The 17,783-nt window shown below is 44.7% G+C and overlaps 1 protein-coding gene across 2 annotated transcripts in view; it reads left to right on the forward strand.

Annotated features, from left to right (window-relative positions):
- Positions 1-17,783, forward strand: part of pdlim1 (PDZ and LIM domain 1 (elfin)) — a 97,496-nt gene that overhangs the window by 74,420 nt on the left and 5,293 nt on the right. Inside the window, exons 4-5 of one of the 2 annotated variants that reach the window (XM_072583004.1) lie at positions 14,855-14,925; positions 16,651-16,956. In XM_072583004.1, coding sequence (XP_072439105.1) covers positions 14,855-14,925; positions 16,651-16,956 — 377 coding nt within the window. Of the gene's footprint in view, positions 1-14,088; positions 14,280-14,854; positions 14,926-16,650; positions 16,957-17,783 lie in introns of both variants that reach the window. The other variant, XM_072583005.1, reaches the window with a different exon arrangement.

Consider the following 17,783-nt stretch of genomic DNA (forward strand, 5'->3'; position numbering starts at 1 on the left):
GAAGGGCTTTTGCCCGAAATGTCGATTTCGCTGCTTGTTGGATGCTGCCTGAACTGCTGTGCTCTTCCAGCACCACTAATCCAGTATTTGGTTTTCAGCATCTGCAGTCATTGTTTTTACCTTTTATAGACTTAGTTCAAGCTAACAACCATATCAGTATTTATGATTATAATCTACACTTTAGAATAAATCAATGAGAGTCTAATTACCAGGAATGAAGGATCAGACTGAGGATATTAAGAAAGTGACTCTTTTGAAAGGGTAGGGATGCAGAGGGGCTGTTTATTCTTTTGTTTGGGGTGGGGGGTCAGTTTAGTTCAGTTGGTTGGATGGTTGGTTTACAAAACAATATGATGCCAACAACGTGGGTTCAAATCCCATCACCGGCTCAGGTTCCATGAAGGACTCGCAGCCCCTATGGTCTGGTAAGATTATGCCCGAAACGTCGATTCTCCTGCTACTTGGATGCTGCATGACCTGCTGCGCTTTTCCAGCAACACATTTTTCAGCTGTGATCTCCAGCATCTTCAGTCCTCACTTTCTTCTGATAAGATTATGGCAACTTGACTTGATTGTTCTTTTTAAGATATTGGCATCACTGGTAAGGCAAACATTACCCTCGCTTGAAGAGCTTGCTGGGCCTTTTCAGAGGGCAGTCAGGAGTAAACCCAATTTACTGTCACATGTAGTCCAGACCAGGTTAGAACAGCAGATTTCCTGACTTGCTAAAGGCAAACCAGATGAGCTTTTACAAAGCAAACTACCAATGGCTTGAAGTTGCTGATTAATTAGTGGAACCTAAATTCCATGGTGGGATTTGAATCCATATTCTCAAACAATGTGTCTGGGACATTAAACTAGTGACATCACCACTGTGCTACTGTTGTCTGTACAATGTGTTCTCTAATAAATCAAATAGGAAATTATGGAGAAACCCTTTATGCTGAGAGAGAACATATGGAATACATAACGGGCAGACCATAAGATGAAGATAAATTATTTCCACTGGTTGGGGATTATAGAACCAGAGCACAGCCTGTGAATTAGGGCCAAACTGTCAGGAGGGATGTTAGGAAGCACTCCTATATACAATTGGTAGGACATGTTTGGAATCTCTTCCACAAATGGCAGCAGGTGTTGGATTACTTGTTAATTTTAAATCTGAGTTAGATAAATTTTTATTAAGCGTAGGTATAAAGGGATGTGGGCCTAAGGCAGGTACATGGAGTTTGGCCACAGATCAGCCATGAACTGATTGAAGGGTGGGACAGGCTTGAGGGGCCGAATGACCTCCTGTTCCTATGTTCGGATATTTAAAAGGAAGTGAGGTAAACGCAGGAGTGGAAAGACAGTCAAGATTATTTAGATTTAGATTTAGATTTTAGATTTAGATTCCCTACAGTGTGGAAACAGGCCCTTCGGCCCAACAAGTCCACACCGACCCACCAAAGCGCAACCCACCCAGACCCATTCCCCTCCATTTACCCCTGCACCTAACACTACAGGCAATTTAGCATGGCCAATTCACCTGACCTGCACATTTTTGGATTGTGGGAGGAAACCGGAGCACCCGGAGGAAACCCACGCAGACACGAGGAGAATGTGCAAACTCCACACAGTCTTGCGATAGGCTTGGTGAAGGTTTCAGGACGTTTGTGTGGAACATAAATATGGACCTATCGTTTGAGTGACCAGTGTTTGTCTTGTCAGTTCTATGTAAATTGAATCTATGTTTTTCCATCTCTGCGGACCATGTCACTTGAATTTTTCCAGAAACTCTGCAATTTATTTTTTATTCCATATGATCAAAGTCTAAATCAGCTCACTCTTGCTGTGTGGGTAATACATTTGTGTGGTTCTGTGTAACCAGGATGATCCTGCAATACATTCAGTATGAATTGCTGTGAGTTTGCTCTTGGGTTTCCTCAGTTAGAAAAGGCAATAAAGCATGGACCATGAGCTCCACCTAGTGTCTATTTTAGAATCATGCAGCTGGACAAGGCTTACCAATGGTGGCCTCCACAATTGAACAGTCTTTTGTTTCAAATTTCCACAATTATTCTTCTCAGTTAAAACAAAAGCCTAATTTTTGCAGCAGCATTTTTTTTTTAGAACTTTCCTGAACCAAAGCTTCATTTTGCTTCACCAATACAGAATCTCAGTTCAGCGTTGTCAGAGTTTAAACACGCACCACCCTCTGCTTGAAAAAGTTGCCCCTTAGGTCCCTTTTAAAGCTTTCCCCACAGACTTAAACATTGTTGAACAAGAGACATGAGTCAACATTTTTCGTCTCCCACTCTCGTCTGGACTGAAATGCAAGAAAATGAGTTTTATAAAGGGAACGACAATTAAACAACAAGGGAACCAGATTGAGACCAAGTATAGCAGGAACTGTGAACTGTTCTTGGACGTGCCTGGTCATGCATGACAGTTAACAGTCCCTTCTACTCCTTCATGTCAACCATTATCCAATCAATCAACACCAATTATTCTTGCTGAATAAATTGTTGTTTCCTTTTGAAACTTGCTTTTCTTGCAGTTCAGTTCTGATGAGTATGAGACATAAAATGTCAAATTCATATCTTTTTTAAAAAAATCACATAATACCAGGTTATAGTCCAACAGGTTTAATTGGAAGCACTAGCTTTCGGAGCACTGCTCCTTCATCAGGTGGTTGTGGAGTACATGATTGTAGGACACAGAATTTATAGCAAACATTTATAGTGTGGTGTAACTGAAACTATACTGAAATTAGAATAAGTCTAAACATTATGGCACAGACAGCAGCACACAGGGGGCTAACACCTTCAACACATTATCTGGGCTGACAACAATTGCTAAAGTTCACTTGAGAATGTAACTTTTAAAAAACGTTTTGTGATTTACATATAAAAGAAGTGAAACTAACACGGTCATTCTAACAGATGAGAGACTTAACAAACAATCAAGGTATCTTTCAATGGATAATTTCAATTACATCACACTGTAAACTTTTGCTATAAATTCTGTGTCCTACAATCATGTATTCCACAACCACCTGGTGAAGGAGCGGTGCTCTGAAAGCTAGTGCTTCCAATTAACCTGTTGGACTATAACCTGGTGTTGTGTGATTTTTAACTTTGTCCACCCCAGTCCAACTATGGCATCTCCAAATCATTCATATCTTTTCACAGCAATTTTTTGTTTCTGTTAATCAATAACTATCAGAATGGATGTGTCTACACGCCATGTGGAAACAATTGGATGCCATTTTGTTTTGGAGAGGGGAGAGAGCCACAATGTAACTAAATGCTTCGAAAGTTGTACCCTTTCCATAGATTTGTAGAGACTGTTGTCCCTGGACGGAGGGTCTAAAACATGGGGTGGGGGAGGGTGTGTGTGTGTGTGTGTGTGTGTGTGTGGGGTTTGTGGCAGGTGAATGTGTCAGAATCTCATAAGGACTTATGTGGAGGGGCTGTTGTTGGACTGGGGTGGACGGAGTTAAAAATCACACAACATCAGATTATAGTCCAACAGGTTTATTTGAAAGTACAAGTAAGGACTGAGATAAGGACAAATCTTTCCATTTGGAGAGTTTGGGATCTTTAGAATTCTCTCTCCAGATGGCTTGTGATGCTTTGATATGGAGTATGATCAAAATCCATGTCGATAGAATTTTCAGCACCAAAGGAAGCAGTGGATTTAGGGACAGGGCAACTCATTGGAGTTGATCTCGAAGATTACACAATATCTTATTGAATGACAGAGCAGCCTCAAACAGCTGGCCAGCTTCCTCCTCCTCCCATTTCTTATAGCAAGGGGATTGCACATTCGCACTGTCCTGTTTACATTGGCAGACCCCAGGCCACTCACTCTGAAACAATCAGCAAACTACTGACACTAAATGCAGAATTGATAACTGGTTGGAGGAGGGTGTGTTTCCTTGTCCGAGAGAGGAGGGGGGGAGAGAGAGAGAGAGAGAGAGAGAGAGTATCCTTGAAAAATGTGAGAACCTCACTAGGAAAAATGCAAACATGTGAATTAGAAACAGGAATAAATATTCAAGCTGCTCCCCCCCCCCCCCGCCTCCCGAACCTGCTCTGTGATTTAATAAGATCCGGGCCGATCTGTATCAGCCTGGATTCGGTTTTCCTGTTTACCTGCAGTATCCATTGTATCTCCCCTCTGCCTTAAAAGTATTCAATGCCCCTGTCTCCACCACCTTTAGGAACACAGTTCCGAAGAGTCATGAACCAGTGAGAGAAAAAGAAATCCTGCTCTTTTCTGGCTTAAATGAAGATCCCTTATGTTTAAATTACTTGCTCCAATCTCACTGGGAGAAGGAATTCCTCCTCATCTCTGTCAGCTGACCTCTGATTCTGAGATGATGTCCTCTGGTCCTAGACTGTCCCACCAGGAGAAACCTCTTCCCAGCATCCACCTTACCAGATCCCTTCAGGATCTTATCATAGGAGCATAGAATGTCTACGGTATGGAAACAGGTAATTTGAGTCTGTACTGACCCTCTGAAGAGCTTTTCTCCCAGATCCAGTTGCCCTCATCCTATCCCTGTAACCCTGCAATCCCCACAGCTACTGGATTAGTGGTGCTGGAAGAGCACAGCAGTTCAGGCAGCATCCAACGAGCAGCGAAATCAACGTTTCGGGCAAAAGCGGCTTTTGCCCGAAACGTTGATTTCGCTGCTCGTTGGATGCTGCCTGAACTGCTGTGCTCTTCCAGCACCACTAATCCAGTATTTGGTTTTCAGCATCTGCAGTCATTGTTTTTACCTTGTTGATTTTAATCCCCACAGCTATACCAGCCTGCAAATCCCTGGACGCTGAGGGAAGTTTAGCATGGCCAATCCACCAAATAAGCAGCACGGTGGCTCAGTGGTTAGCACTGCTGCCTCACAGCACCAGGGACCCGAGTTTGATTCCAACCCTGGGCGACTGTCTGTGTGGAGTTTGCACATTCTCCCCATGTCAGAGTGTGTTACCTCCGGGTGCTCCAGTTTCCTCCCACACTCCAAAGGCTAGGTGGATTGGCCATGCTAAATTGCCCGTAGTGTGCAGGGATGTGTAGGTTAGGTGCATTAGTCATTAGGGTAGGAGAATGGGTCTGGGTGGGTTACTCTTTGGAAGGTCAGTGTGGACTTGTTGGGCCTGTTTCCACACTGTAGGGATTCTATGATTTATTATGAAACCAGAGAACCTGGGGGAAACTGAAGCAGGTATGGGAAGAATGTGCAAACTCCACACAGACAGTTACCCGAGGGTGGAATTGAACCCAGCTCCATGGCACTGTGAGGCAGAATGTGGTAACAAATGAGTGAACCAATATATTTTATAAATCTCAATGAGATAACTTCTAATTTTTTGATTGATTACAAGCCCAAACTTTCAGCGTATGACAATCTTCTATGAATTGCTTCTCATGTCTGTCATTCTTTCTTAAAAAAGATCAAAACTGTACAAAGATTCAGTCTTACCCATGCTCTGTACAACTGAAGCAAAACATCCCTATTTTTACATTGAGTTCTCCTTTAAATAAGCTGCAATATTCTAGTTGCCTTTCTCATTACTTGCTGCAACTGCTTACTAATGTTGTGTGATTCTTGTACCAGGCCACCCAGATCCCTCTGCCCCTTCAGTGGTACATAAGGGATCATGGTCTTTGAAAAGTCCATGTGGCCTTGTCCGTTGGATGCCAGCTGTCAGAAATGTTGCCCACAAGATGTCATAACCGTTCTATCCTGATTCTATTGTGTTTAAATGAAACCCTCTTTGTTGATGAGACAAAGGCTTCCCCTTCTCACTGTTACCTGCTTTGGGAATGATGGAGCTAACTGGGTTACTGTGAAGCCTCTCTGGGTAACCACCCTCCCTGGTTCATAGTCATGCACAGAGTCCACCTTGCCAAGCAAGCACAGCAACTGCTCACGAAGCAGTAGTCATTTTGGTGTTGATGTAAAGACTGTAACACAATGTTGTACTGTAGGCCTTTGCAGTATTTAAACACACACCCTGATGTTTGGGAGAGGGTTGTGTTTTGTAATTATGTTACTGGGTCTGTCATGGGGAGATCTGGGGGAATACTTGTGTTCAGAACCCAGCATGGGAACTTGAGAATTTAAATTCAGCTAAAACAAAAAGTGGAACTGAAAACCCGGTGTTAGTGTTAGTGGGAGTGGCTATGAAGCAGTCACATTCTTAGTCATAAAGCAAGGATTCAATTCCTCCATGAGGAACCTGAAAGTTTGGTCTCTACATGACTCCAGTCCTTATGCTACCATGTTGCCACATTAACAGACCTTTTGATGCAACCTGGCAAGCCACTCCATTATATTAAGCAACAGTAATGCTTCATAAAGCTGCTTCATTCTCAGTGAATCCCTACAGTGTGAAGCAGGCCCTTTGGGTCCACACTGACCCTCCAAAAGACCATCCCACCCCATTCCTATGACCCTGCATTTCCCATGGCCAATTCACCTATCCTGCACATCTTTGGACCATGGCAGGAAACCAGGTCACCCAGAAGAAACCCACACAGATATGAGGAGAACATGCAAACTCAACACAGACAGTTACCCAAGGTTGGGATCGAACCTGAGACCCTGGCGCTATGAGGCAGCAGTGCTAACCAATGTGCCACCATGCTGTGGGAAGTCGGGATACATCTTGGTCTTGCCAGCAGTGACCACATCTTGAGGTTTTTGTCTTAAATTTAAGATTGGTTTCCACTTTCGTCCCTTCATGCTTTTCGGGGAGAGGGTGGAGTTGTGTAAAGTTACTGGAGCAGTAGCTAAAATGTCTTGGTTAATGTTTGAGGGACAGGGCAACTGATGGAATTTGACCTCAATTATCAAAATCCTGAATATAAAACTAGCCTCAGAAATGCTGTCAATTATTGTAAAAACTCACCTAGTTCACCAATGTTCTTTAGGGAAGGGAATCTGCCATCCTTACCTGGTCTGGCCTACATGTGACTCCAGACCCACAGCAGTAGGGCTGACAGAAATGACAGAACAGGCCGCTCAGTTCAAGGGCAATTAGGAATAGGCAATAAATAGAGGTGTCGCTCATATCCCAAGGAAGAATAAACAAAGAAGTGATAGTCAGTTAGTTTTGGTTTGACAGGGCAGGGGGTAGATGAGAATGTATTAAATAATCTGTTTCTCTATGAGCTGCTCCTGAGTCACTGCTCACAGCTGGGAATGGCTACTAAGTCCACCATGCTCTCTCCTGGTGATACGTATTGTTTGTGACAATTCTTACTCGGAAAAGGAACAGGAGGGTAGCTATTGTTAGCTCCCCAACACCCTGTGGAGAAAGGGATTCAGGAAAGGCAGGATTACTCTTGACATGATGCTGCAGTGCTGTTTGCTTTTGCTGGACGGCCAATATTTCAATCTCAGAACTCTTCCCCTTTCCTACTATAATCAATCCTGTTCAGGGATATTACTACACCCTCTGGAGTAGGTGGGACTTGAACCGAGGCTTCGTGGTGCAGGGGGTAGGGATGCTACCCCTGCGGCACAGGAGCCCTTCCTCCTCTCCACTGTGTTTGTGAGCTTTTTCAAACAAAAATTGTTTAATTCAGCAAAATGAACGAGTGACAGACCCCTGAAGGTACTTTGTAACACAAATCAAAAGTTCAGCTTCAAACCAATCAAAGTGAGAAGATGTAATACCAATGGGCAAAGATCTGATACATAATCATGGACCCCCATGTGTTCCCTCTTCAGTGCCTGTTCCTTAATGCTTCATTTACAGTCATATTATACTCATCAGATAAACACAAGAATCCTAAACAGTGTCACAATTGGCTCTTAATCCACTTCACCTGTTTATTAATCTCTATCCATTTAAAAAGTCACAACTTAAACCAAATGCTGAAAGCAAGATAAACTGCAGGGAGCAGAGAGACAGCACCTGGGGTTCTGATCAATTCTCTGTAACTTGTTCCCAGCCCCAAGGGGTTCAGTTTCCTGGGAAATAATCACATAGTTGTTGACAGCCAAAAGACATCTTTAATTGCTAACTGATAGAGCAATTGACCTCTTGTTACCAGCCCCCAGTCTCCATCTTGGCTCCAGTTTGCAGTCTAATTTTCAATAACTCCTTGCTCAAGCAACTATTGAACGGGAGTCAAGATTAGAGTGATATCTTCCCCCTCCCATTTATCTCTCCACCCTGGAGGCTCCCTGCCTCATTCCTGATGAAGGGCTTTTGCCTGAAATGTTGATTTTCCTGCTCCTCGGATGCTGCCTGACCTGCTGTGCTTTTCCAGCACCACTCTCATCTTGACTCCAATCTCCAGCATCTGCAGTACCCACTTTCGCCCAACTGTTGAAAGGGTGCCAGCCGTGAGTGTCAAGTTACTTACTATTCAAAAACATGGAGAATTGCTTTAAAATGTTGGTTTGAAGGCTGCTCTTTTTTTCATTTAACCCCAGAATTGTAAAAAGCACAAAAAGAAAAATGCACAACACCCTTTACACTGTCTGACTGAACGCAGGGTATTCCTGCAATGAGTTTTAGATTAGATTAGATTAGATTACTTCCAATGTGGAAACAGGCCCTTCGGCCCAACAAGTCCACACCGCCCCGCCGAAGCGTAACCCACCCATACCCCTACATCTACATCTACCCCTTACCTAACACTACGGGCAATTTAGCATGGCCAATTCACCTGGCCTGCACATCTTTGGACTGTGGGAGAAAACCGGAGCACCCGGAGGAAACCCACGCAGACACTGGGAGAACGTGCAAACTCCACACAGTCAGTCGCCTGAGGCGGGAATTGAACCCGGGTCTTAGGCGCTGTGAGGCAGCTGTGCTAACCACTGTGGCACCGTGCCGCCCAGTTGATAGAACATAGAACAGTACTGTACGATACAGCCCTTTTGGCCCACAATGTTAGCTGAGCATTTCCCTTAATCTAACATCAAACTAACCTACACACACCCCCATTTGCTGCTGTCCATGTGCTTGTCCAACAGGTCGCTTAAATATCCCTCATGTCTCTGACTCTACTCCCACCACTGGCAGTGCATTCCACGCACCCACCACTCTCTGCATAATGAACCTACCTCTGACATCTGCCCGACACCTTCCTCCAGTCACCTTAAAGTTATGGCCCGTTGTGACGGCCATTTCTGCCCTGGGTAAAAGTCTCTGTCTAGCTACTCTATTTATGCCTCTCATTACCTTGTACACCTCCATCAAGTCATCTCTTTCTCCCATCCTCTCTCCGGTGTGAAAAGCCCTAGCTCACTCAATCTCTCTTCATTATATACGCCCTCCAATCTAGGCAGCATCCTAGTAAATCTCCTCTCCACCCTCTCTAAAGCACCTCCATCCTTCCTATAATGAGGTGACCAGAAATGGACACAGTATTCCAAGCCTGGTCTAACCAGGGTTTTACAAAGCTGCAGCAAAACTTCATGGCTCTTAAAGTCAATCCCCCTGTCAATGAAAATAAACACACCATACTCCTTCTTAACAGCCCTATCAACTTGGGTGACAACTTTGAGGGATCTATGTACATCGACCCCAAACTCCCATGGTTCCTCCACACTACCAAGAACCCTGTCTTTAATCCTGTATTCAGCATTCAAATTCGACAATCCAAAATGAATGACTTTGCATTTATCCAGATTGAACTCCATCTGCCACTTCTCAGCCCAGCTCTGCATCCTGTCAATGTCTTGTAGCCAGTAACAGCCCTCGATCTATCTACAACACCACTGTCCTTTGTGTCATCAGCAAAGTTACTAACCCACCCTTCCACTTCTTTATCCAAGTCATTTATAAAAACTATAAAGGTCAGAGGCCTATGAACAGATCCCTGTGGGATACCACTGGTCACCGACCTCCAGGCGGAATACTTTCCATCCACTACCACTAGCTGTCTTCTTTCGGCCAGCCAATTCTGTATCCTGACAGACAACTTTTCCTGTATCCCATACCTCCTGACTTTCTGAATGAGCCTACCATGGGGAACCTTATCAAATGCCTTACTAAAATCCATACACACCACATCCACTGCTCGACCTTCGTCAAATCACATCCTCGAAAAACTCAATAAGGCTTGTGAGGCATGACCTGCCCCATGCTGACTATCTTTACTCAAACTATGTTTTTCCAAATAGTCATTAATCCTATCTCTCAGAATCCTTTCCAGTACCTTGCTTATCACAGACGCAAGACTGACTGGTCTGTAATTCCCAGGGATTTCCCTCTTCCCTTGAACAGAGGAACAACATTCGCCTCCCTCCAATCATCCGGTAATACTCCTGTGGAGAGTGAGGATGTAAAGATCATCGCCAGAGATGCAGCAATCTCATTCCTCATTTCCCGTAGTAACTTTGGATATATCTGGTCTGGCCATGGGGATTTATCTATCTTGATGCTTCCAAGAATTTCCAGCACATCCACTTCCTTAATCTCAATCTGTTCAAGCCTATTAACCTGGTCCACGGTGTTCTCACTATCAATAAAGTCTCTCTCTCTCTTGTGAACTTAGGGCCTCCCCTACCTCTTCAGACTCCAGGCATAAGTTCCCTCCACTATCTTTGATCGGCCCTCTCTCTGATCCTTCTCTTATTCCTCATGTGTGTAGAATGCCTTTGGGTTTTTCCTAATCCTTCCCACCAAGACTTTCCCGTGCCCCCTCCTAGCTCTCCTCAGGCCATTTTTGAGTTCTTCCCTAGTTAGGGTGGCACGGTGGCTCAGTGGTGAGCACTGCTACCTCACAGCACCAGGGTTTCAGGTTCAATTCCAGCCTCAGGCGACTGTCTGTGTGGAGTTTGCACATTCTCTCATGTCTGCGTGGGTTTCCTTCAGGTGCTCCAGTTTCCTCCCACAATCCAAAGATGTACAGGTCAGGTGAATTGGCCATGCTAAATTGCCCATAGTGATAGGTGCATTAGTCAGAGGGTAGTGGGTCTGGGTGGGTTACTCTTCGGCGGGTTGGTGTGGACTTGTTGGGCTGAAGCGACTGTTTTCACACTGTAGGGAATCTAATCTACCCTGTAATCCTCTAAAGCTGTGCTAGATCCTTGCTTCCTCAACCTTAAGTAAACTTCCTTCTTCCTCTTGACGAGAAGCTCCTCTTCTCTTGTCATCCAATGCTCCCTCACCTTACCTTGCCTGTCTCAATGGGAGAAAGTTACCCAACACTCGCGACAAATGCTCCTGAAACAGCGTCTACATTTCTGTTGTGCATTTCCCATAGAACAATTGTTACCAACTTGTACTCCACTGCTCCTGTCTAATATCAGTATAATTTCCTCTCCCTCAATTAAATACCTTCCCACACTGTCTGTCCCTATCCCTCTCCATGGCTATGGTGAAGATGAGGCAGTTGTAGTCACTGTCCCCGAAATGTTCTCCCAGTGAGAGATCTGACACCTGGCCTGGCTTGTTTCCTAGCACCAAATCCAATATGGCCTGCTCCCCACCTAGTCGGCCTATCAACATATTGAGCCAAGAATCCTTCCTGGATACACCTGACGAAATTGGCTGCATCCAGACCATCTGCCCTAAGGAGGTTCCAATCAATATTAGGGAAGTTGAAGTCACCCATGGCAACAACTCCATTACATCTGCACCTTTCCAAGATCCAATCTGTTCTTCCATCTCTCTGCTGCTATTGGACGGGGGTCTATAGAAAACACCCAATAAAGTAACTGCTCCTTTCCTGTTACTGACTTCCACCCATACTGACTCAGCAGACAAACCCTCCTCAACAACCTTCTTTTCTGCAGCGTGATGCACTCTCTAATTAACAATGCCCTCTCCTCTTTTAACAGCCCCCCCCCCCCCCCCCCACCACGTTTATTTTATAAAAGGTCTAAACCCTGGAACTTCCAATAGCCATTCATAGCCTGTGAAATCCATGTCTCCATTATGGCCACAGCACTGTAGTTCCAAGTACTGATCCATGCTCTAAGTTCATCACTCTTATTCCTGACACTCCTTGCATTGAAACAGACACACTTTAACCCATCCCTTTGCCCTATCAACTTCCTATCTCTCCGTTATTGTCTCAAGACTGTTACCTTTCCCTTCTAACTCATGCATGTTCTTCCCCTTGCAGAAACTACCTGTGAACATGTCATCTTCCACATCCACTGATGCTGTTGAACTCTATCAATCCCCCACTTCTCCCAACCCAGCCACTGACCTGGTATTGTCAGTCTATTTACCCATTCTTTAGTAAACTGGAGTAAATTTCAGCCAAACATTGGTCAGACCAAAGCCTTTAGTCCGACCACAAGCATTTGGTTCTTGATTTGTTTCCCCTAGTTCCAGGATGATTGGAGTGATAGCAAGTTTATCCTCCAAGAGATTTGAGCTGGCTGTCTAATCCCATAATTCTCTCCAGCACACTGACTTCCATTTTCACCAATATCATATCACTTTGCTGCTTGACCCTCAATAGGATCTCCATTAGCATCAAGCATGATTACTCAATTATTCCCCTGTCGCTTATTCCCTGCTGCTTGGGCAGCACCGTGGCTCAGTGGTTAGCACCGCCAGGGTCCCAGGTTCGGGCGACTGTATGTGTGAAGTTTGCATATTCTTCCCGTGTCTGTATGGATTTCCTCCCACAGTCCAAAGATGTGCAGGTTAGGCGAATTGGCCATGCTAAATTGCCCATTGCGTTAGGTGCATTAGTCAGAGGGAAATAGGTCTGGGTGGGTTACTCTTCGGAGGGTCTGTGTGGACTGGTTGGGTCTGTTTCCACACTGTAGGGAATCTAATCTAATAATGTCCAGGGGTGTGTAGGTTGGGTGGGTTAACCATGGAAGATGCAGGGTTACAGGGATTGGTTGGGATGCTTGTTTGGAGGGGCAGTGTGGACTTGATAAGCCAAATGGCCTGCTTCCACACTGTAGCGATTCTATGATTCATCTCACATCCTCCACCCTCTGGGCACATTAATTCATTGGAATCTCTGCTGTATGTGCTGTCATCAATTCCAAAGTCTTTTTTGCTTATCACTGCTGTCTACGTTGACCTACTGCTTTAGTTTATGCTCCTCCTAAGGATCTGAAAGCTGTCATTTTTACAATTCTGGCCCTTAAACTCCATCAAGATCTTTCCTGTCCTTGATTCAAACCTTTTCACACAAAAAATGGGAGCTGGTCCTTCAGCCTTTCCAGGCTCAACATTCCAAAATGGCGCCCTGATCACCTAATTAAAGACCCCTCGTTAAATCCATTTCTTTGGCTGGATTTTGACTGGTCACCCCTCACAATATCTCCTTCTTGGTCATCACTTGCAATTTTTTGCCCTTTGATTTCCTTTGGGTATGTATTTTATGTCAATGTATGTTGTAGATGACAATGAATGGTATTCATTCCAGCCAGTATGTTGATGTACAGTCTCTTTCCCTGGTCTGTTTCTGCAGTGGACAGTGAGCTGCAGTATCCAACAGTTTTCCGCTCTGTTTTGCGCACAGTTGGAATGGAGGACACTGAGCGAGCGTTCATATTAGGGATGTGTAATCACTGTTGACGTCCTTTCAACTGGAATGATTTACTCGGTTTCTGTTTCGTCTCCTACCCAATTAATTTTGCGGATTTGTGGCGGAGAAAGTTTTGGATTCAATTTCCAGAGGACAGACAGCTCATCGATCCAAATTTTACCCCAAATGACCTGTTTGGCATGAACGTCGATACAATGTTGATCTTACACGCTGCTTGGTTTTACCCCTTGTATTCAGTGGAAAGTGATATTTGACAAGGAGACAAAATGAATCTTCACACTGGTCCCGTAGATTTGGTTTGTTTTAAAATTGGTCACTAATAGCAGAGAAGGAGGCCATTCAGCCCCTTGTGCCAATAACAGCTCTTTGAAAGAGTACTCCAGTAGACCGATTCCCTCTCTCAGTCTATCCTTGATGATGTGCAACAAATAAGTTGAAATCTCTTCTTTTTAGCTTTAGGATTTCTCATTGTGAGGGGTTGAATATCAAAATGTCTATGATGGGTAGACAGTGGTTGCACATCCCTAATGGTGGAGATTTGGCATTGCATGTTACTTGGCCACCACCTCACGCCTGCATGTAGCCATCTATCTTTGTCCTTGCACGCAGGAGGCTAAACACATAGGAAGTGCTCACAACCGGAGCGCTAAGCCATTCTGTGCCGTTTCCAGCTCATCTCCCAAAGTCATTACCTCACAGTACAACAGTCCAGCTGGCCTTTATTCTGCAGCCAACGTGGAGAAAGTCAACAGTGCCCTCGAGTCAAGAGCAGTCTCCAACAACCCCGAGCCAAGCAAACCGTAAGTACATATCCTCGCATATTTCCGGATTCACGTCTACACCAGTGCAGGACACTATCGGACCGCACGGCTTCACGCTGAACACCCTGTGGGTTTGTGCTCCCTCCAGTTGTGTGTTTGTCCGTTACAGAAGAGCTGCTTTCATTGGATTGTCCTACCTGTGTCTCATGGGGGCAAAGAATGTCACATGCCAATCTGAATTAGTACATGACTGTCAAACCCAGGATTTGGGTCAGAATTGATCAGAACCATTTCCCCTGGAAATTAAAACTTGTAGTCATGTGATGGTGTAGATTCCTATCTGTCAGAAAGGCTCATGGGAGAAGATCTCGAAAGTTTAGTGACTTATACCAGCTGAGTTATCCTGAACTGGTTTATTTTCTATCTGATTTGTTCACTGCTAAATAATGGGAAGAAAATCTCTTTCCCTGATGTCTTCTGGTTTCTCCTTACAGGTTCTTTCAGGTGGCCTACAGAGTCTGCTGGATGTTGCTTAATTTAAACTGATGTTCTGACTTTCCAAAGTGTGAAACACCAATAACTCCTCTGTTTGTATTCACTGTGTATTTTTGCAGAGACCAGCTCAATTGCAGCGCACATACAGCCTGGTAAACCCACCCGTTAAACGATCGCCGGGTGTAAGCAGGTGCCTGAAACTTTGATTTACCACAGCTTTGTGTCTACATTGTGATGTTCACAAGCTGCATCCTGAGGATGACCCACACTTTTGGGGCGAGTTTAATGTCTGTGCTGCCTGTGTGCAGCCTCCCTGACTCGCACTGCATGAGAGTCCAGCCACGACCACCTTTCCAATATGCACTGACACCATCCAGGCAGTGGAGACTCTCAAAACCTCAATGTCTTCACACAAAACCTCTCCTGTTCTTGAAAAGTAGTCTTCACAAATCTCACTATCCCTTGAAAGTAAATGTAATACTAAACCAACCTGCATGATTATATACCAGTCACTGACAATATTTGGACTGACCTTTTGCTAAATACTTAATTATTTCTGCATGATTCAGGATGATCTCTCATGATTAACTTCTTGTTATGCAGTGTTGCCACTCGGATTTCAGTCAAGTATAATAATTGAGTTAATGTCGACTTAAACTCGAAAGAACACTCACTGATAGTTACAGTCTCTGTATAACACTGCAGTGTAGTTTTGGGGACATTTCTGTCACTGTATAACACTAGTGTACAGAACTCATGGGGACAGGTCTGTCACTGTATATTTCACTGAGGTACAGCACTGGTGGGTGCAGGTCTGTCACTATATAAAACTGTGGTACAGTACTAGTGGGGACAGGTCTGTCACTGTATAACATTTGGGTACAGTATTGGTGGGGACAAGTCTGTCATGGTATATAACACTGAGGTACAGTACTGGTGGGATTGGTCTGTCGCTATTTAACACTGAGGTACAGAACTGGTGGGGACAGGTCTGTCACTTTATAACATTGGAGTACAGTACTGGTGGGTACAGGTCTGTCACTGCATAACACTGGGGTGCAGTATTGGTGGGGAACAGGTGTGTCACTGTATAACACAGGGGTGCAGTACTGGTGGGGTCAGGTCTCTCACAATATAACATTGGAGTACAGTACTAGTGGGTACAGGTCTGTCACTGTATAACACTGGGGTGCAGTATTGGTGGGGAACAGGTATGTCACTCTGTATAACACAGGGGTGCAGTACTGGTGGGGTCAGGTCTCTCACAATATAACATTGGGGTACAGTACTGGTGGGGACAGGTTTGTCACTGTATAACACTAGTTGTACACAATTCATGGGGACAAGTCTGTCACTGTATAAAACACTGAGGTACAGTACGGGTGGGGATTGGTCTGTCACTGTTTAACACTGGGGTACAGAACTGTTGGGGACAGGTCTGTCACTGTGTAACTCTGGGGTCCAGTACTGTTGGGGACAGTCTGTAACTGTATGACACTGGGATACAGTACTGATGGGGAGACATTTGTAAGTTATGTTGGAAACTATTTAAAATCTTTGTTTTAGAACAGTTTTAGTGAATCAGTGACCTGACTGCCTACTTCTGATTGTTCCTCATAAGGACCTATCAGCAACAGGCCCTGAGACTGTGTCAGTGGAAGAAAGAGAATTATTTCCTAAAATGACGATAGCACAAAAAGTTTTGGGGAATTCTCAGTCCATGAAAGAATAATCCTGGTGACAACACTGTGGCTCTGACATTGCACTGTGTGATTGTGACAAATATATTGCTGATGGATCAATGCTTGCTCAGGTTCTGACGGTGACTTTTTTTTTCATCATCATGCTTTATGAAATCATCCCTCTGTTCTCTTTGCTATCCATCTTTCCTTAAATTAAACATGTTCCACTTTAGTCCAGCGTCTGCTAGTGGAATCTTTAAAGCTCCCATTGCTACAGTCTATGCTCCTTCTCCCTCTTGCTCTCCATCAGCTTTATTCAGGAGGCATAGCACCTCCTCCATCCCCAGCCGGCTCAGGGTTGGACCCGAGGAGTTGAAGCAAGCAGCCCAGTACTGCGCAGTGGGTCCAGTGGAGGTGGATGTACCAGGGCTGCGAGTGCTGCACACTCAGTTTAACTCTCCTCTGCAACTTTATTCTCAACAAAACATTGTGGACAGTTTGCAGGGACAGATCTCAACACTAAGCCCTTCCGCAATCAGGTAACACGAGCTCTGCGCAGTACTCCATGCGGGTGTGTGTGTGGTTTTCTTTCTATGCTGCACACTTGCACCTCACCGCAGCCTGGCCTCTTGCACGCCTCTCGTTTTGGTTTCGGTTTCGGTTTGAGAGGACTTGGACACACTCAGCATGTCACGAGTAGACGGGAAGGAGTGAACGGCACTTTTACATGGATACCACATTAGGGAGTCCTGACCTCCCCACCCTTTTGTAGAATGTACAGCATCGAGACAGGCCATTTGGTCCATCTCTGCTGGTACTTGTGCTTCACATAAGCTGCACTATATCCATCCTTTTTCCCTTGTGTTCTTTTCTATTTTCCCTTTAAAGGTATCTATCTTCCCTTTATTGACCTCAACCAGCTTTTGTAGGAGTGATTTCCACACTCTGCTCTTCCCCCTCTTTCTGAGCCCTCACCTTCTAAATCCCAACTGCGATTATTGACGAAAGGGTATTCAATCCCCCACCTCTTTGCTTTGAAGATTGGCAGGGCCATGAGAAACGAACAGTGAGGATAGCAGGATTTGCAAGTCGGTTGGGCCCATGTTATCGTTTCACTAATCTTACTGCATGATTGGTATGTTTCCAACTAATACCCATGTAACAATTCCCCCTCAAGACCCCACACTCCACCTGTTTTCCCTGGAGCATTGAAGGCTGAGGGGTGACCTTATAGAGGTTTACAAAATTATGAGGGGCATGGATAGGGTAAATAGGGAAAGTCTTTTCCCTGGGGTTGGGGAGTCCATAACTAGAGGGCATAGGTTTAGGGTGAGAGGGGAAAGATATAAAAGAGACCTAAGGGGCA

This window comes from Chiloscyllium punctatum, chromosome 13, assembly GCF_047496795.1.
Source record: "Chiloscyllium punctatum isolate Juve2018m chromosome 13, sChiPun1.3, whole genome shotgun sequence".
NCBI classification, from domain to species: domain Eukaryota; kingdom Metazoa; phylum Chordata; class Chondrichthyes; order Orectolobiformes; family Hemiscylliidae; genus Chiloscyllium; species Chiloscyllium punctatum.